We start from the raw sequence: 21,022 nt of genomic DNA, 5'->3' as shown, positions 1-21,022 counted from the left end.
TTCTGTTTACTATTGTAATAAACTTTAGCTTACCTAGAAGTACATGAAGTTTGAGTTATAGTTGACGGCAATAGCCCAATATGTAGGCTGTGTCTCAAAGAAGCAACATCCGTTGTATATTCACTAAAAGACAATAGATGCCTAAATAAAACAAGCGAGTTTGTTTCGCCTTGTAGACATATAAAAAAACGCTTTTAAAGTTTAACAAGTTTTAATTTCATCTTAAATTAATCTAAATTTCAATTTGTACCTTAATTTTATCTTTATCTCTTTTAATTATCTGTCGTAATATATATTTGCTCACTGAAGTTTTATGAGTTTTTGCCAGTTTATTGTCGATTGGTAAATTAATTTTTGCACAAGCCATTTATCATGAACTTTGATAGTTTCAAAATTACGTCATAATCTATTTATGATAAATATTTTAACTTTCATTTGTGTGTTTTGTTTTGTGCTTTATTTTAAACTTGTTTGAAGCTGATGATTGCATAGGCACGAAACTCGAGTCCTTTGAGTTTTACATCTTGAAATAAACCTTTTTACTGATAAAAGCCCTTAAGGTGGACTCAGTGTGAAAAATTTATACATATATTATATATATATATATATATATATATATATATATGTAATAAGTTATAAGCAATTTTTTTTCAAGTATTCATAGTTATTAACTAAACAATGAGGTTCAGTACAAGGGTAAAACAGCAGAAACACAAAAATAAAACTGGTTCATGAAAAGAATTTTAAAACTAGGGCGGGATACAGCTACTATTTGTTTAAAGAAAATAAAAGCTTTCGAAGTTTTATTAAAAATAGAAACGCTTACGCGCAACTTTAAACGAGTAGTTCTAAACGTATAAAATTCTGCTCTTTAGCTCCTATTTCTCTCACTCTATTAAATGCTTGACAGCCGTGTTTATGAAAGAGATTTTTTCCTAAACTCTCTCGTATCTTAATAAAACTTAACACTAGGTGAACCATCTACGTTTCTACGCGGTTCGTAACGCTCGCTAGAGCGTATAAATACTGCCGTTTGAAAAATATAATATTCATTCATTCATCAAAATGTCAGGTCGTGGTAAAGGAGGAAAAGGTTTGGGAAAAGGAGGCGCCAAACGTCATCGTAAAGTCCTTCGTGATAACATCCAGGGTATTACCAAGCCCGCCATTCGCCGATTGGCTCGTCGAGGCGGTGTCAAGCGTATTTCAGGCTTGATCTACGAAGAAACTCGTGGTGTGCTGAAAGTATTCTTGGAAAACGTTGTTCGTGATGCAGTCACTTACACCGAGCATGCCAAGCGCAAGACTGTCACCGCTTTGGACGTTGTTTACGCATTGAAGCGTCAAGGACGTACTTTGTACGGATTCGGGGGTTAATTAAATCTTAAACCTCGGCTCTTTTAAGAGCCACCCAAATTAAATACACATGTGTAAAACTAACGTAACAACATAAAAACTTAAGAACAAGTAGTTTTTAAGGTATAATTAAAATTTCAAATTTTTCGTTACATATAATTTATACATTGTGTAACAACTTTATTTTTAATTACTAATTTTTTTAACTCCAATATAAGATCCTATTACATTAATATTACTCCAATAATATTAATAATTAATTTTTCACGTAATACTTCTGAAATAATTTTGCAATAAAATTCGTATGACAAATCAACAAAACCTAAATTAAAATTGTTAGGAAAAACTAAATTAATTAAATTCTATTAACAAATTTTTTTTTTAATCAATATAGTTGAAAATTACAATAAAATGTTTTTGTAGGTAAATATGAAAACGGTTAGTGTTGTAAATTTAATATTTTGTTTGTAAAAGCATATATTAAGTTTTATTATGGTACTGAATTTTATTTTGCTTTAAGATTTCCTTTTATAGTAGCTATATTCTGTTAAGTACTAAACTAAAACATTGAATTATTCAAAAAAGGTTGATATATACTTTATTTAGTATATACAAGCTCTTAAATTCTAAGCTATAAACAACATATTTAAAAAAAGTTTTTAGTTTTAACTTTTTTTATTAACAAACTAGCAAAATATTTTTGAAATTAACATACTGAAACAATTTTCACAGAGCGATTTGCTGCCTCTAGTGATATATTTTACATAATATCTGCTTAGGTTCGTTACTGAACAAATTTGTATAAATTGACTAATTTTCTTACAGAGTTACTCACTTCATTATGGCCCGCACCAAGCAAACCGCCCGCAAATCAACTGGAGGAAAAGCTCCCCGCAAGCAACTTGCCACCAAGGCTGCACGCAAAAGTGCACCAGCAACTGGAGGTGTCAAGAAGCCTCATCGTTACCGCCCAGGTACCGTTGCTCTTCGTGAGATCCGTCGTTACCAAAAATCCACTGAGCTTTTGATCCGCAAGTTGCCATTCCAACGTCTTGTGCGCGAAATCGCTCAAGATTTCAAGACTGACTTGCGTTTCCAAAGCAGTGCAGTCATGGCACTTCAAGAAGCTGCTGAAGCTTACTTGGTCGGACTTTTCGAAGACACCAACTTGTGTGCCATTCACTCAAAGAGGGTAACCATCATGCCCAAAGACATCCAACTTGCCCGTCGCATCCGTGGTGAACGTGCTTAAATTGTTCAACAGAATAGGCTCTTTTGAGAGCCACCAAAACAGTACATAAGAAAAAAATTCAGCAATTGAAATTTATTACTTAATTTGGAAAATAACCAAGCAATTCATACATCATATACAGCTATATCTTATTTATACCATATAAACCTTTAAAGTTTTCTGTGTATAATGAATCAAACTTAAAAAAAAAATAATAACTACTTTCTTTTCATTTGCTACTATAGTTTGTTTAACTCTAAAGCATAAATTTTATGTGTAGTTAAATGCATCTAAATAAATTAAAAATAGTTTTTTAACAGTGTTTAGATATTCAAAGAGAGTTAATAATTAAAAGAAAATAATGTTAACTATATTATAGTAACTTGTTTTCTATAGGAAGATTGATCTAACTTAACTAATTTGTTAAGTATATAAAATAATGACTAAAAATTTTAACAAAAAGTATTTAAACGAAACAAAAGATATAAAATTTAAGAAAAATAAAAATGCTTACAAGCAAATTAAGCGAGAAATTATTTAGCGAATGAAATGCTCTTCTTTTACTCTTTATTATGATAAAGTTACAAAACTTCTCTCTTTATCATATTAATGAAGTCAAATTTTTTCCAAGTTATTGAAATTTTAAGTGATAAAATTTTGACCTAACAACAGCTCTATAACAAAAAGTTGTTAGTCTTTTTGTACGGAAAATTTTAAAACGTATTACGTTTAAAACACTTACTTAATTAAAAACCACGATAGTTTAGGCTGACAAAAAGAATATTATATATATTGTTCAACAAGTGGTAAACTATTTTGCACAAGTACGATTTTTAAGCGCAGTAGCAGCATTTGTTTGCGTTCCGTTGTGACTCACTGGCAAAAGCAATTAGGCAAATATTGCTTTGATTCAACCCATAGTGACAACAATAGTATTGTAATAGTAGTTAGTCAACTAAATAAAAGAAGAAGTGTAAAGTTAATTGGATTTATTTAGTACTTTTGATAGAAAATAGACGTATTAACTAAACTGGTTTGATTCTAAATTAAGTCTTAAGTATATATTCACCACCTCATCTTTAGTAAAACACATATAACGAAATAGAATCATACATACAAAAATAAGTACTTAGCTCAAATTCAAATTGTCGAGTGCTGTCGATCAAAACTTAAAAAAAATATTAATGTATAAATAAAATATACAACAAATGAATAAACATACATACACCAGTTGGCTACATTGCCTGAAATTTTCCTTTAATAAACTCAATTTCTAAAAACAAGTTTTGTTTTTTTGCTTTAAATTAGGTATTTGAGATGAATATAAGTAAAACAGTATTTACAAATGTTAAATTTTTATATACAGCAAAAATTTAAACTTAAAAACTTTATCAAACTAATTACTAATAGCTTATTATTAAAAAAGGTTTGTCTTCACAATAAATTTTCTATAATAATATAACTGTATAAACTTTCTAAATGTTATATTTGGGTATAAAAAAAATCGCATTAAACCTTTATGTAGTGATATAAACGCTTCAAAACTAATTCTTTAGCGTTTTAAGTGCTTTATAAAACAAAAAAACGTAGTAAGTTTTCAATCTTACTAACTAAATTCGTTTAAATTAAAATTAGTCACTTTAAATGTAACACCACATAGTTGTAAAGCAGCTACTACCTTTATTGTGTTTGATCATTAATAACCACATGAGCCTACTAATTCAAAATTACTTATTTAAAACAAAACAACTAAAACGAAATTTTCAGCTTTTAGATATAATAAGCTTATAGTAATCACTGAACTGTTTTTAAAGACAGCTAATTTCGTAACTAACAACTAATTAAAACATGCTTGGTTTGTTTGAAACAGTTTTAACATGTAGTTTAGTTTAGATAGTACAGTACAGTTTTTAATTGTTATATTAAAAAAAAAGTTGAACGAAGTTAAAATTATGTAACGTTTCAACTATTTATTACTTAAAAATGAAAGCAGTTAACCATTATTCTCTTTATTAGTTGTTTAGGTATAAATCAGTCTTAATCAATTACTATATTGATATCATGTGACAATTATGTTTTAAGTTTGGATATATAATTTTTTATTGTAAAAAATTATGCTAATACACTAATAAGTGCCTGTTTGCTTGAATAGATTTTGAGTTTTTTCAGTGCAAAGTTAAAACAAGGGAGTTAAGAATTTAAAATACTATAGAGCTTACTTAAGCAACTAATTTTTTGTGTTAATTTCTATATATATATAATTATTTATAAGAATTAAAAATTTAATAATTATAGTAAAAATAAGAGCCATTTTTAAACAAAACTTTGAATTCTATCAAACTTTTATTTTAATAACTGTTAATTTGAGCAAATGTATTTTTAGAACTATTATATACCTGAAATATATTAAGTTTGTTTACACCTTTCTAAAGCTTTTGCTTACTTTAGCATGCATTTACCGGTCAAAATTGCACGAAGTTAATAAATTGCACAAGGGGACTAAATTGCACGAAGACGAAATTGCAAGAGGGCACAAAATTGCACAACGATACTTTTGAACGAAGACAGATTTGCACGAAGACAATTTTGCATCAAGGATCAATTTTGCACGAGTTACAACTTTGCCCGAGAGTTAAAAAAAAATATATAAAAAATAAGAGAAACAAAAATAAATAAATCAATAAATAAAACAAAAAAAAAAGATAAATCATTAAATAAACAAAAAGAAAAAAAGTTACTGACCAAGGGTGAGGGTTAGGGGAAACAGTGATGGTAAAAAAAAAAAAAAAATTGAAATCACTATAAAAAAATAAATTAAAAAAAAAGCCGACCAAGGGTAAGGGTTAGGGGTAACACTAATAATAAAAAAAAACACTATATTAGAAAAAATTGTAAAAAATTAATTTAATTAAAAAAACTAAAATAATAGGATTCAACCCTAGCAAATATGTCTCCGTGCAAAATTTTCTGCTCGTGAAAAAGTATATTCGTACAATTTTGTCATTGTGCAATTTTATCCCCTCGTGCAAAAATGTATTCGTGCAATTTTGTACTGTCGTCAATTTTGTCCCCTCGTGCAATTTCGTACGTTCGTCCAAATTTGACAGACACCCTGTATTTTTATGTGTCCATGGTAACTTTAAACTTTTTTATATTTAAAGATATACACCCTTTTCGACAAATAGTAAGTTTTCAATAGTCATTTAATTAAATTCTTTTGAACTATTTTTCAATATTGCTTCCACTAAACTACTCATTGTAAACTTAAAAGGTGTGTTTATAAATTTACTGTATTCTAAACAATGGAAACTTTTGACAAACACTTTCAGAATATTATTGCTCTTCTAAGTCATTATGACTAGAAAAGACGTCATTTATTCGTACCAATTTAAAAAGTGTTAATCGCGTGACTTTATTTACTGAGTACACAGCTATTGTATAAACCATGGTGACCACAATGCATTTAAACTTGATAGTTCTTTAGCGAAACTTTAGTTTGAGTTAAACTGTTGGTAGTATGTTTACTGTTTTGAAAGCAACATGTATTTGTAATAAGATTTGTTTTGTAGATCTATGTATAAGTCTTTATTAAAAGCAGTTAGTAATAAATGTTTTACAAACAGCTTCTTCGTTAACCGAAACTTAAAATATTCTTATATAACTTTAGGGTAGCTTTTAGCTTTTTAATTAAAAACATACGAAAGTGCTAAAAATAAATTCTTTTTGCTCGATGAATTAAAAAACTTAAATACTGTAGTAATAGGTAATATTTTTAACGAAACAATCTTGATATGCTTCAAAATGGTTAAAATATAACATAAAGTTGATAAAGAAAACTGCAGGTTTATCTTATTTCTTATCATATACCTCATACTTCTAAATCTTCAAATTGTAACATATTTTAAGAAAACACTGTTTTCAAAAAATTAATTATTTTGAAGCTGCTATAATTTTTAAAATAAATAAACTAAAACATAGCTTTTGAAAGTCATAGACAATGAGGTTCGTATTAATTGTGTTTCTGGTTTATTTTCACGAGGTTGTAAGTCAAGCTGCAAGCTGTGATGGGGACAAGTCAAAAGTTGATGCAATTAAAAATTTTGCTGCAGTTACACAACTTGCTGCAATTACAAAAATGTTTTGCAACAATACCACAACTACGACTAATCTTAAAGGTTTTTGAAAATTTTATTTTGATAAACCTATCTTATCAAAAAAAAAGAAAAGCTTTAATGGCTTTCTCTCTGAATTATATTTCTTGTAGTTTAAAAATCTAAATGGGAGTTGTGGTTGTTTTTAGTAATTATTATTCAATTGATTAAACAATTTTTCTTCAATATTCTTTAATTATAGTATGTAAAATATCATAAAGAAGTTTTAGATTAGTTGTTAAAGTAAATCTTTGGTTTTACTCAATAGATTTAAACAAAAAAATAAGTTTTTTATTCAAAACTAAAGTAACTTGTGTAGAATTTTTTTAGGTGAAAAAGGGGAACCAGGAGCAAAATGTGACGTCATTGATAAAATAGAAATGCTAAATCGAGAAAATAAAATGCTGAGTCAGCAAGTCTCAACATTAACAGAGACTGTTGAACATCTTGTTGAAAAATTTAATGAAACTTGTTAGAAAATTAATTTTCTGTCTTTTTTCTTTCTTACAAGTGCTTTATGTAACATGAGGAAATTTAGTATTTTTTTTTAAATAGATATTTATGTTCGAACTATTTTTAATTGACTTATAAAAGATCTGTGAAACTACTTCCTAGTTTATTTCGATACGAAATGTTAGTTTTTGATTGTTATAGTTTAACTTAAAACTTATACTTATTTGCAACTATGAAATTTTATTTATCATGATAGATTCTGAATACACGTTCAAGATAACACCAGGCAGAGGGGGTTTTGACCAGTGCAGGAGGCAATGCCAAGCTATGGGGGGTGATTTAATTCATATAAATTTCGGTGAAAATGGTATTAAGTATCATGCGTTAGTTGTGAAGTACTTTTGAAGATACAATAAATAAGTTCATAATGTTTGGGTGAAATTCAAGCAAAGTTGATATTTTTTGTAGATTTAATTTTTAAAATAATGTTTGTTTATTTGAATAGATTTTATTAAGTTAAATATATACACAAATAAACACCGTATTTGTTAAATAGCTAGTATACAGTGAATTGTTTTTTTTAATTATTAAAAGAAAAACTAACATGAAAAAGTTTTTTTTCAAAGTCTAAATCAACAACCGTGCCAAAACAAGTTACATACTTGCTAGTTTAAGTACTTTCAAAACTGAAACTACAGGGCGCTGCGACACATGATCGAGGCGTCCGGGAAGCACATCTGGGTCGGGATAACGGACCGTGAAAACGAGGGGGTTTACAGGTACGTGAACGGGCAGGTGGCGAGCGTGAGCAGGGGCAAGTTCTTTCTGTACTACTACGGGCCGGGAGAACCCAACAACGGTGGAGGGGTAGAAGACTGCGTGCATTACTACAGAGGTACTCGTCAGCTAAACGATGCGGACTGCAGGTGGGGGAATTACGAAAGCGCCGACTTCCACGGATTGTGCGAGATAAAGAATTAATTGCGTTAAAAGCGTTTCTTGTTATCATTGTATACTTTTGGAAAACTCTATTTACTAATTTGTATAATTTCATTACTATTTTTAAGTCTTTTACAACTTACCATAAAACATAAAGCTGAATTTAAAGGTTATTTTAGATTTTTTGTTTAATCTATGAAAAGCTACTTTTTAGTAAAATAATTACTTAAATAATTAAAGCCGCTTGTTACAGAACAAAGCTAAACTTTAAATTTAAGATAGTAGATTTTATTTTAGGACTGTTAGTTTTTGTGTTATTTTAATGTTTTTTTTTTACTTTTAGCAATTTAAAATCAATAAACTTAACTTTTGTTGTCAGCTGAATACACTATATTAATTTAAAAAATATATAAGGCAAAATTTTATTTATTTTTATAAAAACCAAGTGTCAGGTTGTTGGTTACACAATAAGTAAAATTATATGAAATTGAAAAAAAAAAGGTATTTTCTTAAAGAAAGTTAACACTTTATAAAAATATTTTTTTTTATTTGCTCATTTCAATAACTTTCTCATAATAAAATTAAAGTTAAGCTAACTATTAGGTAAATGAAAATATTAGGTAGTAAAAATTAAAACCTATACATGTACGTATAGTCTCGTTTGTTATAGTTTGTCTCTATTGTGTGAATTTCACAATAGCAAGCTTCAAAAAATGTTAATCTAGTATACAAAACTATTTGGATATAAGCTAGTCGTAAGTTAAACTTTTTGAACAATCTTTGAATAAATGAAAATTAATAATTAAATCAATAAAACAACATGCCAACTCTTTTGTTTAAACGATGAAATTGATTTAAGTTGTTTAGTGATTTTGAAGTTAGTTCAATCAATGGGTTATGTAGGAAACTTTAATTACTTCAAACTTGCATTAAAAGATGACAAAAACAGTTTTGAAAAGTTTTTCGAAAAATTTTACCAAAATATATTCAAAAGCAGCTTTGTTTTTAGTAATTATGTTTATAAAATAAAAACATTACTGACTTTTGTTTTAAAGATATTTAAGGTAAAACAAGATCAGCAAAAGCAAATAAATAAAACTAAGTAAAACAAATCAAACGTTTACTATATAAAAATAAAAGATTTGTAGTGTTTAGTTTAAAACAAAGTGCTTTTAGAAATTTTGATAGACTATGTGATTCGTGTTGTTAACAAAAGCAAATTGATACTATTAAATGGTTTAAAAATGTATATGCTTTTATTAGATGAAAGAAAGCATGAGTTATTTTATTATATTAAATTATCATTTATTTAAAACTTATTGGTTGATTGCAACTTTTTGTGATTTTAACTCATTTAAAGATAGTAATTCAAATTTTAAATAAAGTATTTTATTTAATTTATAAGCAAAGACTTTTTTTACTTGGATACACTACTAAACTTTACTTTTGGTGTTTTTTTACCAAATTTTAAAATATTTTATAGAGTATTTATTAATTTCTATCCAGTACAAAAAGTTTGTTGTAGTCAACAATTATAATATTTCTTAATATTCTAAAGAATGTTGTGAAACACTTAATGAATAACAGTTGTTACTCAAATACTAAGTTAGAATGCTATTTACGCGAAAACTACCTTAACATTGTACTAAATAATGCTGAAAAATTTACTAAATTATATATTAAACTTTAAAAAGACTCATGAATAAATGTAGACTTTAAGTTACGGTTACCGATAACAGGCTGTTATCCAGTAGTTTAGGTCAGGGCTCGATAATGAATAGCGGATAGAATGAGGCCATCGAAGATGTTATTTACGCGTTGTAGGATTTAGCTAAAAATATATTCATTATGTGACCTTAAAAGTTTTTGTCGTAAAAACTTACAGTTGCGACTTTAATTCAGTAACTACTAATGCTTTATTATTGCTTGTTTTATTACACTTGTGCATAAAATAGTATATTTTTTTAACTACTAGAATTATTCTCTTACACAGAGCGGCCTGCAAGCAATTTTTTTTGGTTATTCATGAAAGGCTTTAAACCCATGCTCTAACATGGGTAATTTGTTGATTTAGACAAAAAAATTGCTATAAAAATTGCGCATAAAAGTACAAATGCAAAAATAAAAATAAAATGAGAGATAACAAAGATTAAAAAACGATTATTTTAAACGTTTTAAAATATCCTGCTCAAAGCAATTAATAAGCGCTTGTAATTTTCTTAATAACTTTTATTACTAATAAAATAACGTTATAAACTATTGCTAGTTTAAACTTATACAACTTTGTTATATATATGTTAAATATTTTTATCACTAAAAAACAGTAATTTTTCCAAAAAAATAAAATACTTGTTATTGACTTTACAAACGAGCTGAATTTTTTTATTTGTATTTATCTATACATATTACAGTGAAAAAAAACTTTCTTTTGAAATAAATGAGTTTTTTAACATTTAATATTTTTCTGTGTACTAAAACAAATTTATAACATTTATCTGTAATATACTTAATAACGAAAAAGTTTTTGTAACAGTTTTTTGTCTCAAATATCTTCTACAAACAGTTTGTTGTAAATTCTTATTAAGTTCATACGAGCAAAACGATTTTTACTTACCCGTAATAAAACTTGAATATATTGTAAGTCTTTTCGACTTAATTTATGCGTATTTTTTATCTAAATTAAAGATTTAATGTAATGGTTAATCATACTTTTGCTTTTAGTCTAGTTATTTTAGTTATAAATACTATTTTGTTTTTTTTTTCATTAAGCTTACCTTAAAAAAGTTTTGGTATCTTTATACGGAAAGCTTTTAACTTTTAAATATATATATATATTCATCTTGTAACTGTTTAACCTACTTTTTGCTTCTAGAAAAAAAATTCTAATAAAACTTAATATTTCAGCATACTAATTAGTTTCTTTTTTAATATTTAAGAGAAAGATAAGAATGTATAAATGTTTAGTAAACTTTAAGCTAAAACTTGTTATATTACGAGCTGTGTACAGATTTTTTACCTTTGAACTATTATGAAATAAAATTTTCAGTAATCTATTGCAGAAAAAACAAATTTGGGCTATTTTACAATGAAAAAAACAATGAAAATGCTCTATTTTTATTTGCTAATAATTTGTGCTTATATCATTAGACAATCGTTATCATATACAACTTATAAGAATTCAAAGTAAAACATTTTTTAAACAATTTTTTCAAATAGATTTTTTTTTCACAGTAAATTTGGTCCATTACTTATGAAAGGATGTCGACCTCTTTATTAAACAGTTAATTTAATTCAGTTTTAACGCCAATAAAGCAATAAATTATATTTAGCTAAAGTGATAAATCTAAAATTAACATAAAACAAAACGGAGATTCTTTTACAGATGCTAAATTCTTAAAGTATAATAATATTAAAAGTATCCTTAAATTTTTAGAAATTTTTAATTAAGGTTTTTTTTTATATTATCAATAGTAAATACAAAAATTGGCAGATAATATGTTTAAACTTTTTATAACAATATATATAAAACATACTTATTAATTAAACTTACCTATATTTCATATTAATTTAACTTAACTTTAAAATTTAACTCTTGTAAACCACATATTATTTAAAACTCATATTTCAAATGTAAATATTATTTTCATTTATGTGTGTATTTTTATTTTCCAATTCATCGCCCTGTATACTTTTGTTTTCAGCTTTTTTTAGCGTCTGATGAATTGCTCTGCAGGGAAACGGCGTAACGCAATAAAAGTTTAACAATAAGTTTATATACTTATTAATGCCTATAAAAATGTAATAGTTTAATGAATTAGATTAATAAAACTAAAAGTTATAAAACAGGTGTTTCTAGATATTTAAGAAAAATTTACTAGAAAAAATTTCTTTGAATAAAAAGTTATAGACAAAAATTATTTTTCAAATAATGGTCGTTGTATACTTGTTATTGATAATAAATTTTATTTTCTTGATAACAATAAAGCAGTTGGTGAAATAACAGTCAAAATAATTTAAAAAGGGAAATATTAAGAATTTTTTTAATCGTATTGTATTTTAAATTGAAAAAAAACCCTTTGTTCTTAAGTTAGTTTTATGTGTTTTAAAGTTAAAAATAATAAAAATTTAATTGTGTTTTGGTTTTCATTTATTTATTATTCCACAGTGTAAAAAAAAGTATAAATTTTTGTTGTTAAACAAAAAACTATGACAAAACAATTGTTGTAAAAACGATATATTTTATAATAAATAAATAATCTAAAGCACTTCATTTATTAAAGCTCAAATTTCTATAACAATATTTTTATTATGTACTTTTTAGTAAGTTTAACTTTTTTTAAAACTTGTTATTGTTTGCAAAGCATACAAACTTACAATATTTGGACTTAAAGATTTTAAGATTTAGAAAAAAAAAGACCATAATTTCATAAAAGGAAACACTTTGTGACAAAGTTTTTTAAATATTGTTTTATAAACTTCATATGATTAAAAATTAAAGTCAAGTAATATAATAAAACGAAAACCTACAAAAACTATTTTCTAGTAAAAACAAAACTTTATAAATTCTTTAAATCGCAATCTTTTCGAAAATAAATTGAGTTAAAATTTTCTTCACAGTTTTAAAATTTTTTTTCTAAAATTTCAGTTTATTTGAATAATCCGTTATGTTTACTGTCTAAACTTTAAAAGATTTAACTAATAATTTTTTTCCAGGTAGAAAACATGTAAACAATGTTATGTTTAGTATATTAAACTCTTATTTTATTTTAGCTTAGCAAAATATTAGCCTTAAAATCATACATATAATGAACTTTTGATATATTTTTTTCATAGATGGGTCAGTAAGTTTAACATGGATGTTAGTATCTAAAAAATGCAGGTATAACCTTAAAAATTTAAGCATAATCGAAAAAGGTTCTTTTCTTTATAATTAAGAATTGATTTCAGTTAAAAATTAATTAAAGTATTAATTTTTCTGTTTAAAACCAATGTTTTAATATAAATTAGTATAAGATTATTTTTTTCTAACCACCGTAATCCACAAGGTGCCGTAACAGAGCTCTATTCGCCTAGGTCCGTAACCAACATAATATTATAAGTGTTTGAATAAAATAATCATTCACTATTCAAAAGTATCCGCAAACATGGCACCCGAAAAGAAATCCGCCCCAGCAAAAGCACCTGAGCACCCAACCTACAAGGTGATGATCATCGCAGCTGTCGCTGCTTTGAAGTCTCGCAAGGGAGCTTCATCGCAAGCACTGTGCAAGTACATCGAAGCCAACTACAAGGTTAAAGATGGCTTCAAAGTCCACTTCAAAATGGCTTTGAAGAAACTTGTTGATGACGGTACCATCAGTAGAGTGAGTGGAGTTGGTGCTTCTGGTTCTTTCAAACCTGGAAAGGTTGAGACACCAAAGAAAGCAGCGCCAAAGAAGGCCTCTCCCAAAAAGAAGACAGTTGCTAAGAAGCCAGCTAAGAAAGCAGCAACCAAAAAACCAGCTGCAAAGAAGCCAGCTAAGAAAGCAGCAGCTAAAAAACCTGCTGCTAAGAAACCAGCTGCTAAGAAGACTTCACCCAAAAAGGCGCCTGCAAAAGCCAAGAAGGTAGCAAAGAAGCCAGCAGCAAAGAAAGCTGCCCCAAAAAAGAAATAAGTTAGTTTTTTTCTAACTGGCATTTTTAAATGCCACCAAGCTTGTTATAAATAACATACTTTTATACATTGAGTAACATTTAAACACTGAGAAAATTTTGATCGTTCAAAATTAAGCTGCAAAGTGTAATATGTCAAGGTAGTTCTGTAAGAGATAAAGGTTAATCAAATATTTTTTAAGAAGAAGGAATCGTTCAGAAATACTAAAACTTTTTATTTGTCTAAAATATTAAATTTTATTTTCTTCGATACAAAGAACTAGCTTTGACACATGTTATTATACAATCTCTGTAACGTTTATACAATTGGTGTTGTTTATAAGTATGTAAAATATTCCAGGCATTAAAATAAAAAAAATACGCTAGAACTTTTTACGCTAAAACCAAAACTAAAAGTTGTATATGCCTTATCTTTTATATAGCTTATTGTTTAATATTTTATAATCAAAGCATTTACATGCCAAAATATTTTCAAACTAAAAGCATATAGAAAACACAATAAAAACGAAAAATACTCGCACAAAAATTTGAGCGGGTAATTTCAAACGTTAAAAGTGCTCCTCTTTTACTCTTAAGTTTCTCTCACTCAATTTCAGCTTTAGCTTTTTTTTCTCTTGTGAGATAATCATTAATTTTTATAGTGCTTTTATTTATTTTTTGTAATATGTTTCAACATTTGTTTTTTAAACATGCAATGTTTAGTTTTAAATGAAATAATATTCTTTATTATTTATGTATATGTATTAGTAATTATGTTAGGTATATTAGAACTGTAGTTTATAATAAACATTATAGGTTTTAAAAATTAAATTTTAAATTTATTAAAAAGGTTAAAGTGTATTAGTAAAACTTAAATAGATTAATATAAATATTTTTTATCTGTGTTGTATAACTTTTTTAGTTGGTTATTTGTAATTAAAAATTAATTTAATTTTCATGTATATGATGGGTGTACGACTTAAAAAGATGATTGAGTTTATAAACTTAATATTATAAACTTTTAGTTTCTTTTAATGGGTAACAATCAAATGTTTCTACTTATATCAAAAAAATAAACAAAACAGTTTAGTGTGTAAAAATCTTAATATTACAAGTTTCATTAGTAGTGAAACTTAAAACAATAAATTTTGATGCCAATCCATTTAAAAATTTTTATTAAACTGTTTTCGATTTTTTTTGTAAACACAAACAACTTATAAAGTTAACCAAAAAGAAAAAAAAAATTCAATCAAATGTTTTAAATAAAATATATAAACAACTTTAAAACCTTGAATTAGTCAATAAAAACATATTAAGATTTTAAACAAGTGCAAATTTTAACTGGCCAACTATAGTTTCGTTGACTGAAATTTCATTAAAATTTCAAATATGTTATTTAGCTAACTTGTAATATATAATATACAGTAAAATTCTGTTTTTTAAAACGAGTGGTAATGACTTAAAAAAACTAGTATAAACGGTTTCAAAAGATTGAACAAGCTTCCAAACAGTTTGAGCGGAAAGAAGTGAACATTTTAATCTATCTACTTTTTTTAATCTATCTAACTTTAATGTGTGTTTAGCGGTCGTGTTTGTAAATGAGTTTAAACTTACTACACTCTCTCAAATCTATAAATCAGTTGAACACTAGGTGGTTTTCGTTTATACGCGGTTCGTAACGCTCGCTACTGTGTATAAATATTGTATTTTCAGCAAATAATTCATTCATTCAACATGTCAGGTCGTGGTAAAGGAGGAAAAGGTTTGGGAAAAGGAGGCGCCAAACGCCATCGCAAAGTCCTTCGTGATAACATCCAGGGTATCACCAAGCCCGCCATTCGCCGATTGGCTCGTCGAGGCGGTGTCAAGCGTATTTCAGGCTTGATCTACGAAGAAACTCGTGGTGTGCTGAAAGTATTCTTGGAAAACGTTGTTCGTGATGCAGTCACTTACACCGAGCATGCCAAGCGCAAGACTGTCACCGCTTTGGATGTCGTATACGCATTGAAGCGTCAAGGACGTACTTTGTACGGATTCGGAGGTTAATTACATCAAACACCTCGGCTCTTTCAAGAGCCACCCAAATGATTTCACATTTTAATTAAAACTTCGAACTTCAGTCTAAACATAGAGGCATACAAAACATCTTAATATATATTTAAGCGTTAACTATGCGAAGAGAATAATACTTCAGTTAAATTTTGTTTTTTCAAATACTAATTTTTTTTAATAAATAATTTATCTTTAACTATGATATTAAGTTTTTTAGAGAAATCAATAATAGTAGGTAAATTAATTAACATTTTTTATTAATACTTAATATCTAAATTTTATTGAGTTAATTTTAATTTTATTGTTCAAAATATGTTTTGAATTGATTTCTTAAAAATTCTTATTAAAAGACTAACAAAACAGCTCGAGAGCGATTTGCTGCCTCTAGTGTCAGGTTTCGCATACTTGCTTCGCCAAGGTTCGTTACTCCAAAAACTGTATAAATTGTCTAAGTTTCTAACTGCTATATTCACTTCATCATGGCCCGCACCAAGCAAACCGCCCGCAAATCAACTGGAGGAAAAGCTCCCCGCAAGCAACTCGCCACTAAGGCTGCACGCAAAAGTGCACCAGCAACTGGAGGTGTCAAGAAGCCTCATCGTTACCGCCCAGGTACTGTTGCTCTTCGTGAGATTCGTCGTTACCAAAAGTCCACTGAGCTTTTGATCCGCAAGTTGCCATTCCAACGTCTTGTGCGCGAAATCGCTCAAGATTTCAAGACTGACTTGCGCTTCCAAAGCAGTGCAGTCATGGCACTTCAAGAAGCTGCTGAAGCTTACTTGGTCGGACTTTTCGAAGATACCAACTTGTGTGCCATCCACTCAAAGAGGGTAACCATCATGCCCAAAGACATCCAACTTGCCCGTCGTATCCGTGGTGAACGTGCTTAAATTGTTCTTATTGAACAGGCTCTTTTAAGAGCCACCTAATCTATACGTTTATCTTATACTTATGTTTTGTAGATATCGATGTTATTACTCGTTCAAAAAAAAATTAATAAATTTCTGGTGAAATAGAAGGTTTTACTTCATGTTGAGAATATTACTTTTTTCCGTTTATATAAGTTGTTTCGTTTTTAATCAGGAAATAATTGTTACACTTAAATAGTTTTGAAGTCAGTGAAAATATAATTTATTATTTTTTAAAGAATTTTGGTCTGCTTGTTTTGGCGAAACAACAAACAGTATTTATTTCAAAAGTTTACGTAATATATCTAAATATATCTGCTCGTTTTATAAAAACATACTTAGATAGTTCACAATTAATCTACTAAAATTCAAAAAATGCTGTTTAAAAATATAACTAGAGTAAAAATTGTGAAACATATTCATTATTTAAATTTAACTCTAAAGTTAAAAAAGTTACAAATGCTTGCAAACCGTTTTAAGCGGGAAAGTTTCAATACGTACAGAACTCTCATTTTTTACTCTTTATTACCGTTTGCTCTCTTTCTCTTGTGAATTATGGCGCAATTTTCAAAATTGCCTCTCTTTTGTATACTTGTTAGCAAACTTTTGCTTTGTTATTGAAATTTTAGTGATGAAATTTTTGTCCTGACAGAAATTTTTTGAAAAATACAAATTCTTGCAAGCTATTTGAACGGCAAAAAGCTTTTAAATGTAAATTTTTTATTACGTTTATTTTTTACATTATGACATTTTTTACTTTGATTTAGAATTTGTAGTTTTAACTTATTAATTATTTTATGTATGATCTAAATTATGCGAAATTTAAATTATTAAGCGTGCAAAAGTTTTTACAAAATTGTTTTAAACGTATATAGTAACTACTTTAAAATTGCTATGGCAATTTTTATTTTAAGCTGTTTTTATTCGTTACAAATAATTTTTTGTTGTTTAAAACTAATTTGTTTTACTATTTATTATATATAAACAATGAACTTCACCGCACGATCTACAACAACAGCATCCGATACAATCCTACGACCGGTTTCGTCCTCATTAGGACTCATCAGGCAGGAATAGTCGCGTGAAACCGCTGTTGTGATCTAACCAAACGGGCTTAAGTAGTAACGGGTAGTAACTTAAGTAGTTTTAACCAAACGGGCGTTGTTGTAGATCGTGCGGTGAAGTTCATTGTTTATATTCGATGGCGAAAAACATCTCAACTTGTTGACGATGGCCGAAATAAATACTGGCTATTTATTATATAAAGATGAATAAATAACCAGACCATATAATAATATAATAGTTTTTTAGTGATTTTGAAGTAGCTAATGAATTGTCTTTAAAACCAACTTGTGTATTAGTAACTAGATTTACTTGTTTCTTTTGCAAAATTTTAAAACTTGTGCGAACAAAAAAAATATTGAAAAAAAAATTAAAACTTTGAAAAATATAGTTAAACGTTCTAGTATTCAATATAGATGTAATTTTATAGTTTTAAAATTTACCTATATAGTTTTCATATTTGTAGTATAGCGAATCATATTTAAATGCTTTTATTTTAATGACAAAAGTTTTTTAAACTAGTGTTTTTTTTAGTCTTTACAACAATAGTGAGTCGAAGTTAGTTTTGCACAGAATAAATAAAGACTTTGTAAAACCTAAAAAATATTTGGCCTATTTAATATTATATACATAAAAATAAAGGTTAATATAGAAATAAAAAATAAATTTTTACCTCTAAAATAAAAGTATTAATTTTGTTAAATTTTGATTACAAGAAAAATATAAACTAAATAGCAAGTATTGCACAAACATAAATTTTCATATTATTGAAGATTAATATCAATGATTTATTTTTTTGTCAAAAAAAAAAAAAAACTATGCTTTAGTGCTTCTCTTCCACGATGATTTTAGAAAAATAGAGAAAAGTTATTGCCACATCATTATTATTTGCTAAAGAAAAACAAAGTGAGAGATAATAAAGAGTACAAATCGAGTATTTTATACCTTTGAAAACTTCCCGCTAATAGCAATTAACAAGCCTTTGTAATTTTTCTTAACAACTTATGTTGCTATTTAAGTTTTGTCAAAAATTTTAAATATCTTAACTTATAAAAGTTTTACAAAAGTTTAAGCATATAGTACCACAAATAAACAACTGATATTAAGTTGTTAAACATTTATTTGTAATCTTTATTACTAAAAATAGACTTTTTATTAACTGGTTAGTCTACATATTACTATTAAATACAAAAAATTATTTACGTTTATTTGTATGAAATTACTGTTAAACGTAGAAAGTTACGAATTAAAATAACATTTATCTGTTTTATTATTTATAAAGCAAATAATTTAATTATGCTGAACTAATATTAGAATTTTATTTTGGCCAATAGAGGTAATAAACCGACTAAAAGTCCTTTGGCAATAGGAGAACACTTACTTAAACACCCGTAACGCTCCAACAATTATAATGACAGCAAACTTACAATTTAAAGTAAAGGACGTAACATGCATCATTTAAATGTTTTAAAATCTCTTTTTATAAAAACCTATAAGCCTAAGCTTTATAAAAAAAAAGTTAATTTACAATACTAGCTTTACAATCCAATTTCACCATTTTAAGTTTTCTATTTACTTACTTATGCTTAAAAGTCTTGTGTATTTAGTTTTTACCAAACTGTAATCTAAACATTATTTATTCAACATTTTTGTTCGAACTTATTGTGACGTAGTTATTATCTAGTTTTTATACATGTCAATATTATATTTTATAGCTTAGTTGAACACAGCAGTAGTTGATAAATATGTTTTGAAAATATTTTCTACTTAATAACACAATGCAATGTATTTGTCGACATTTTTAATATAGTTTGTTTTTTGCAAGTTTTTTAATGGATAATCCTAAACTTTTATTATATTTTTATGTTCAAAACAGGTTCAAGTTACAAGTATTAAAACTGAATTTTACTTGTAATTTTATTACTTACGTAAAATACATAGTTAATTTATATAACTAAGTTGAGCTTTGAATAAATATACTAGAATCGATGTATTGCATTTTGTTCAGTTTTTTGATTAAAATAAAATTTGGCTTGCTTTGATTATTATGACTTACATCGCAAACTTGTTTTAAACGTTTCTTATGCAAAGCTTATAAAGTTGAAAAACATATTTTTTAAATGTTAAAATTGTTCCTTTTGTCTTTTACTTCTGCTGATACGTTTACTAATATAATTTATTTTCCAGTAAAATTTAAATACTTATTTTAAACCTAATTAAGAAAACGTTAAATTTTTAAATTAATTTTGCATTTACAGTTGCGATGTTACAAACAAGGCTCAAATTGTTCAATTTGAATTTTCATCTCAAATTGCATTTTAAAAACAAAAAAAAAACAAGTGGGTTATTACGTAAAAAAAACGTGGGATATAAGTTTTTAATACTATTATTCAATAAAATGATACTTAGTTAACGATGGTATTTAAAGTATAACTTATAAAAAATACGGTTAAGATATTATACTCATCTTTACAACCAGAATTTAAGTTGTAACTACTAGGTACTTAACTTTCAAACATTTAAATTTTACAGTTGTTTGATTTAGTATAATAAAAAATATCACTTTTAGTTTTGTAAAAGTTAGTTTATATGTATAAATTACATCAATAATAAAATTATTTATTGAATGTGCTTTTTACTTAAAATAAATAATACAAAAAAGAAAGTTTTAGTTTTAAAATAGTAAACTTTTAGATAGTTACCTAACTTTCCCAATAAACCAGGGTTAACCAAACTTATTTTTCAAAAGACCCCCTTTGAAGGATTAAAAAACTATGGCTCCACTGACAAGATTTTTCAGAAAACTACAATTAAAATTCCCAAGAACTTTTTTTTGCTCTTTATCATCAACTCCAGAATATCTCAAATAAGTTTTTACTTATATCCTTGTGGCTCCCCCTTTTGCAACTTGTAGCCCTGTAAATTTCTGATTTTTTTTATAATATCTGCATAAGTGTTTCAAAACTGCCGTTACATAAGTCTAGGACCTTTTTTATTTACTTTTCACTATGGACTCCAGAATATCTAGTATAAGTTTCAAATGTATCAAATTAGACCTTAACAATACAACTATCACATCACAGTAGTTTGAAATGTTACAACTATCACATCACAGTAGATTGCAACGATACAACTATCACATCACAGTAGATTGCAACACTACAACTATCACATCACAGTATTTTGCAATAATACAACTATCACTACACAGTAGATCGCAACACTACAACTATCACATC

At 27.0% G+C, this 21,022-nt stretch overlaps 6 protein-coding genes across 6 annotated transcripts; all 6 read left to right on the top strand.

Moving 5' to 3' along the window:
- Positions 1-1,065: 1,065 nt before the first annotated feature.
- Positions 1,066-1,377, top strand: LOC145844672 (histone H4). Its single transcript, XM_082952081.1, has one exon. The coding sequence runs from the start codon at positions 1,066-1,068 to the stop codon at positions 1,375-1,377; it is 312 nt and encodes a 103-aa protein (XP_082808207.1).
- An 820-nt stretch (positions 1,378-2,197) lies between these two features.
- On the top strand, positions 2,198-2,608 carry LOC145844417 (histone H3-like). The gene has a single exon (XM_082951817.1). It carries the CDS (start codon positions 2,198-2,200, stop codon positions 2,606-2,608), a length of 411 nt encoding a protein of 136 aa, XP_082807943.1.
- A 4,832-nt stretch (positions 2,609-7,440) lies between these two features.
- LOC145845162 (perlucin-like protein) lies at positions 7,441-8,172 on the top strand. Its single transcript, XM_082952583.1, has 2 exons — positions 7,441-7,574; positions 7,890-8,172. The coding sequence occupies exons 1-2, from the start codon at positions 7,441-7,443 to the stop codon at positions 8,170-8,172; spliced, it is 417 nt and encodes a 138-aa protein (XP_082808709.1).
- A 5,102-nt stretch (positions 8,173-13,274) lies between these two features.
- Positions 13,275-13,784, top strand: LOC145845161 (histone H1, sperm-like). The gene has a single exon (XM_082952582.1). The coding sequence runs from the start codon at positions 13,275-13,277 to the stop codon at positions 13,782-13,784; it is 510 nt and encodes a 169-aa protein (XP_082808708.1).
- Positions 13,785-15,495: 1,711 nt separating this feature from the next.
- Positions 15,496-15,807, top strand: LOC145844673 (histone H4). The gene has a single exon (XM_082952082.1). It carries the CDS (start codon positions 15,496-15,498, stop codon positions 15,805-15,807), a length of 312 nt encoding a protein of 103 aa, XP_082808208.1.
- A 485-nt stretch (positions 15,808-16,292) lies between these two features.
- Positions 16,293-16,703, top strand: LOC145844324 (histone H3-like). Its single transcript, XM_082951714.1, has one exon. The coding sequence runs from the start codon at positions 16,293-16,295 to the stop codon at positions 16,701-16,703; it is 411 nt and encodes a 136-aa protein (XP_082807840.1).
- The last annotated feature ends 4,319 nt before the right edge of the window (positions 16,704-21,022 follow it).

Source organism: Thalia democratica, chromosome 9, assembly GCF_965202585.1.
Source record: "Thalia democratica chromosome 9, ktThaDemo2.hap1.1, whole genome shotgun sequence".
Classification (NCBI taxonomy): Eukaryota; Metazoa; Chordata; class Thaliacea; order Salpida; family Salpidae; genus Thalia; species Thalia democratica.
This window is presented reverse-complemented; position numbering and strand designations above follow the sequence as displayed.

Excerpts from the sequence above, each read along its gene's own strand:
- LOC145845161 (XM_082952582.1), top strand. The coding sequence starts at position 13,275 with ATGGCACCCGAAAAGAAATCCGCCCCAGCAAAAGCACCTGAGCACCCA.
- LOC145844672 (XM_082952081.1), top strand. The coding sequence starts at position 1,066 with ATGTCAGGTCGTGGTAAAGGAGGAAAAGGTTTGGGAAAAGGAGGCGCC.
- LOC145844324 (XM_082951714.1), top strand. The coding sequence starts at position 16,293 with ATGGCCCGCACCAAGCAAACCGCCCGCAAATCAACTGGAGGAAAAGCT.
- LOC145844417 (XM_082951817.1), top strand. The coding sequence starts at position 2,198 with ATGGCCCGCACCAAGCAAACCGCCCGCAAATCAACTGGAGGAAAAGCT.
- LOC145844673 (XM_082952082.1), top strand. The coding sequence starts at position 15,496 with ATGTCAGGTCGTGGTAAAGGAGGAAAAGGTTTGGGAAAAGGAGGCGCC.
- LOC145845162 (XM_082952583.1), top strand. The coding sequence starts at position 7,441 with ATGATAGATTCTGAATACACGTTCAAGATAACACCAGGCAGAGGGGGT. Across the intron at positions 7,575-7,889 it reads AATGGTATTAAGTATCATGC|GGCGCTGCGACACATGATCG; the intron begins GTTAGTTGTGAA and ends CTGAAACTACAG.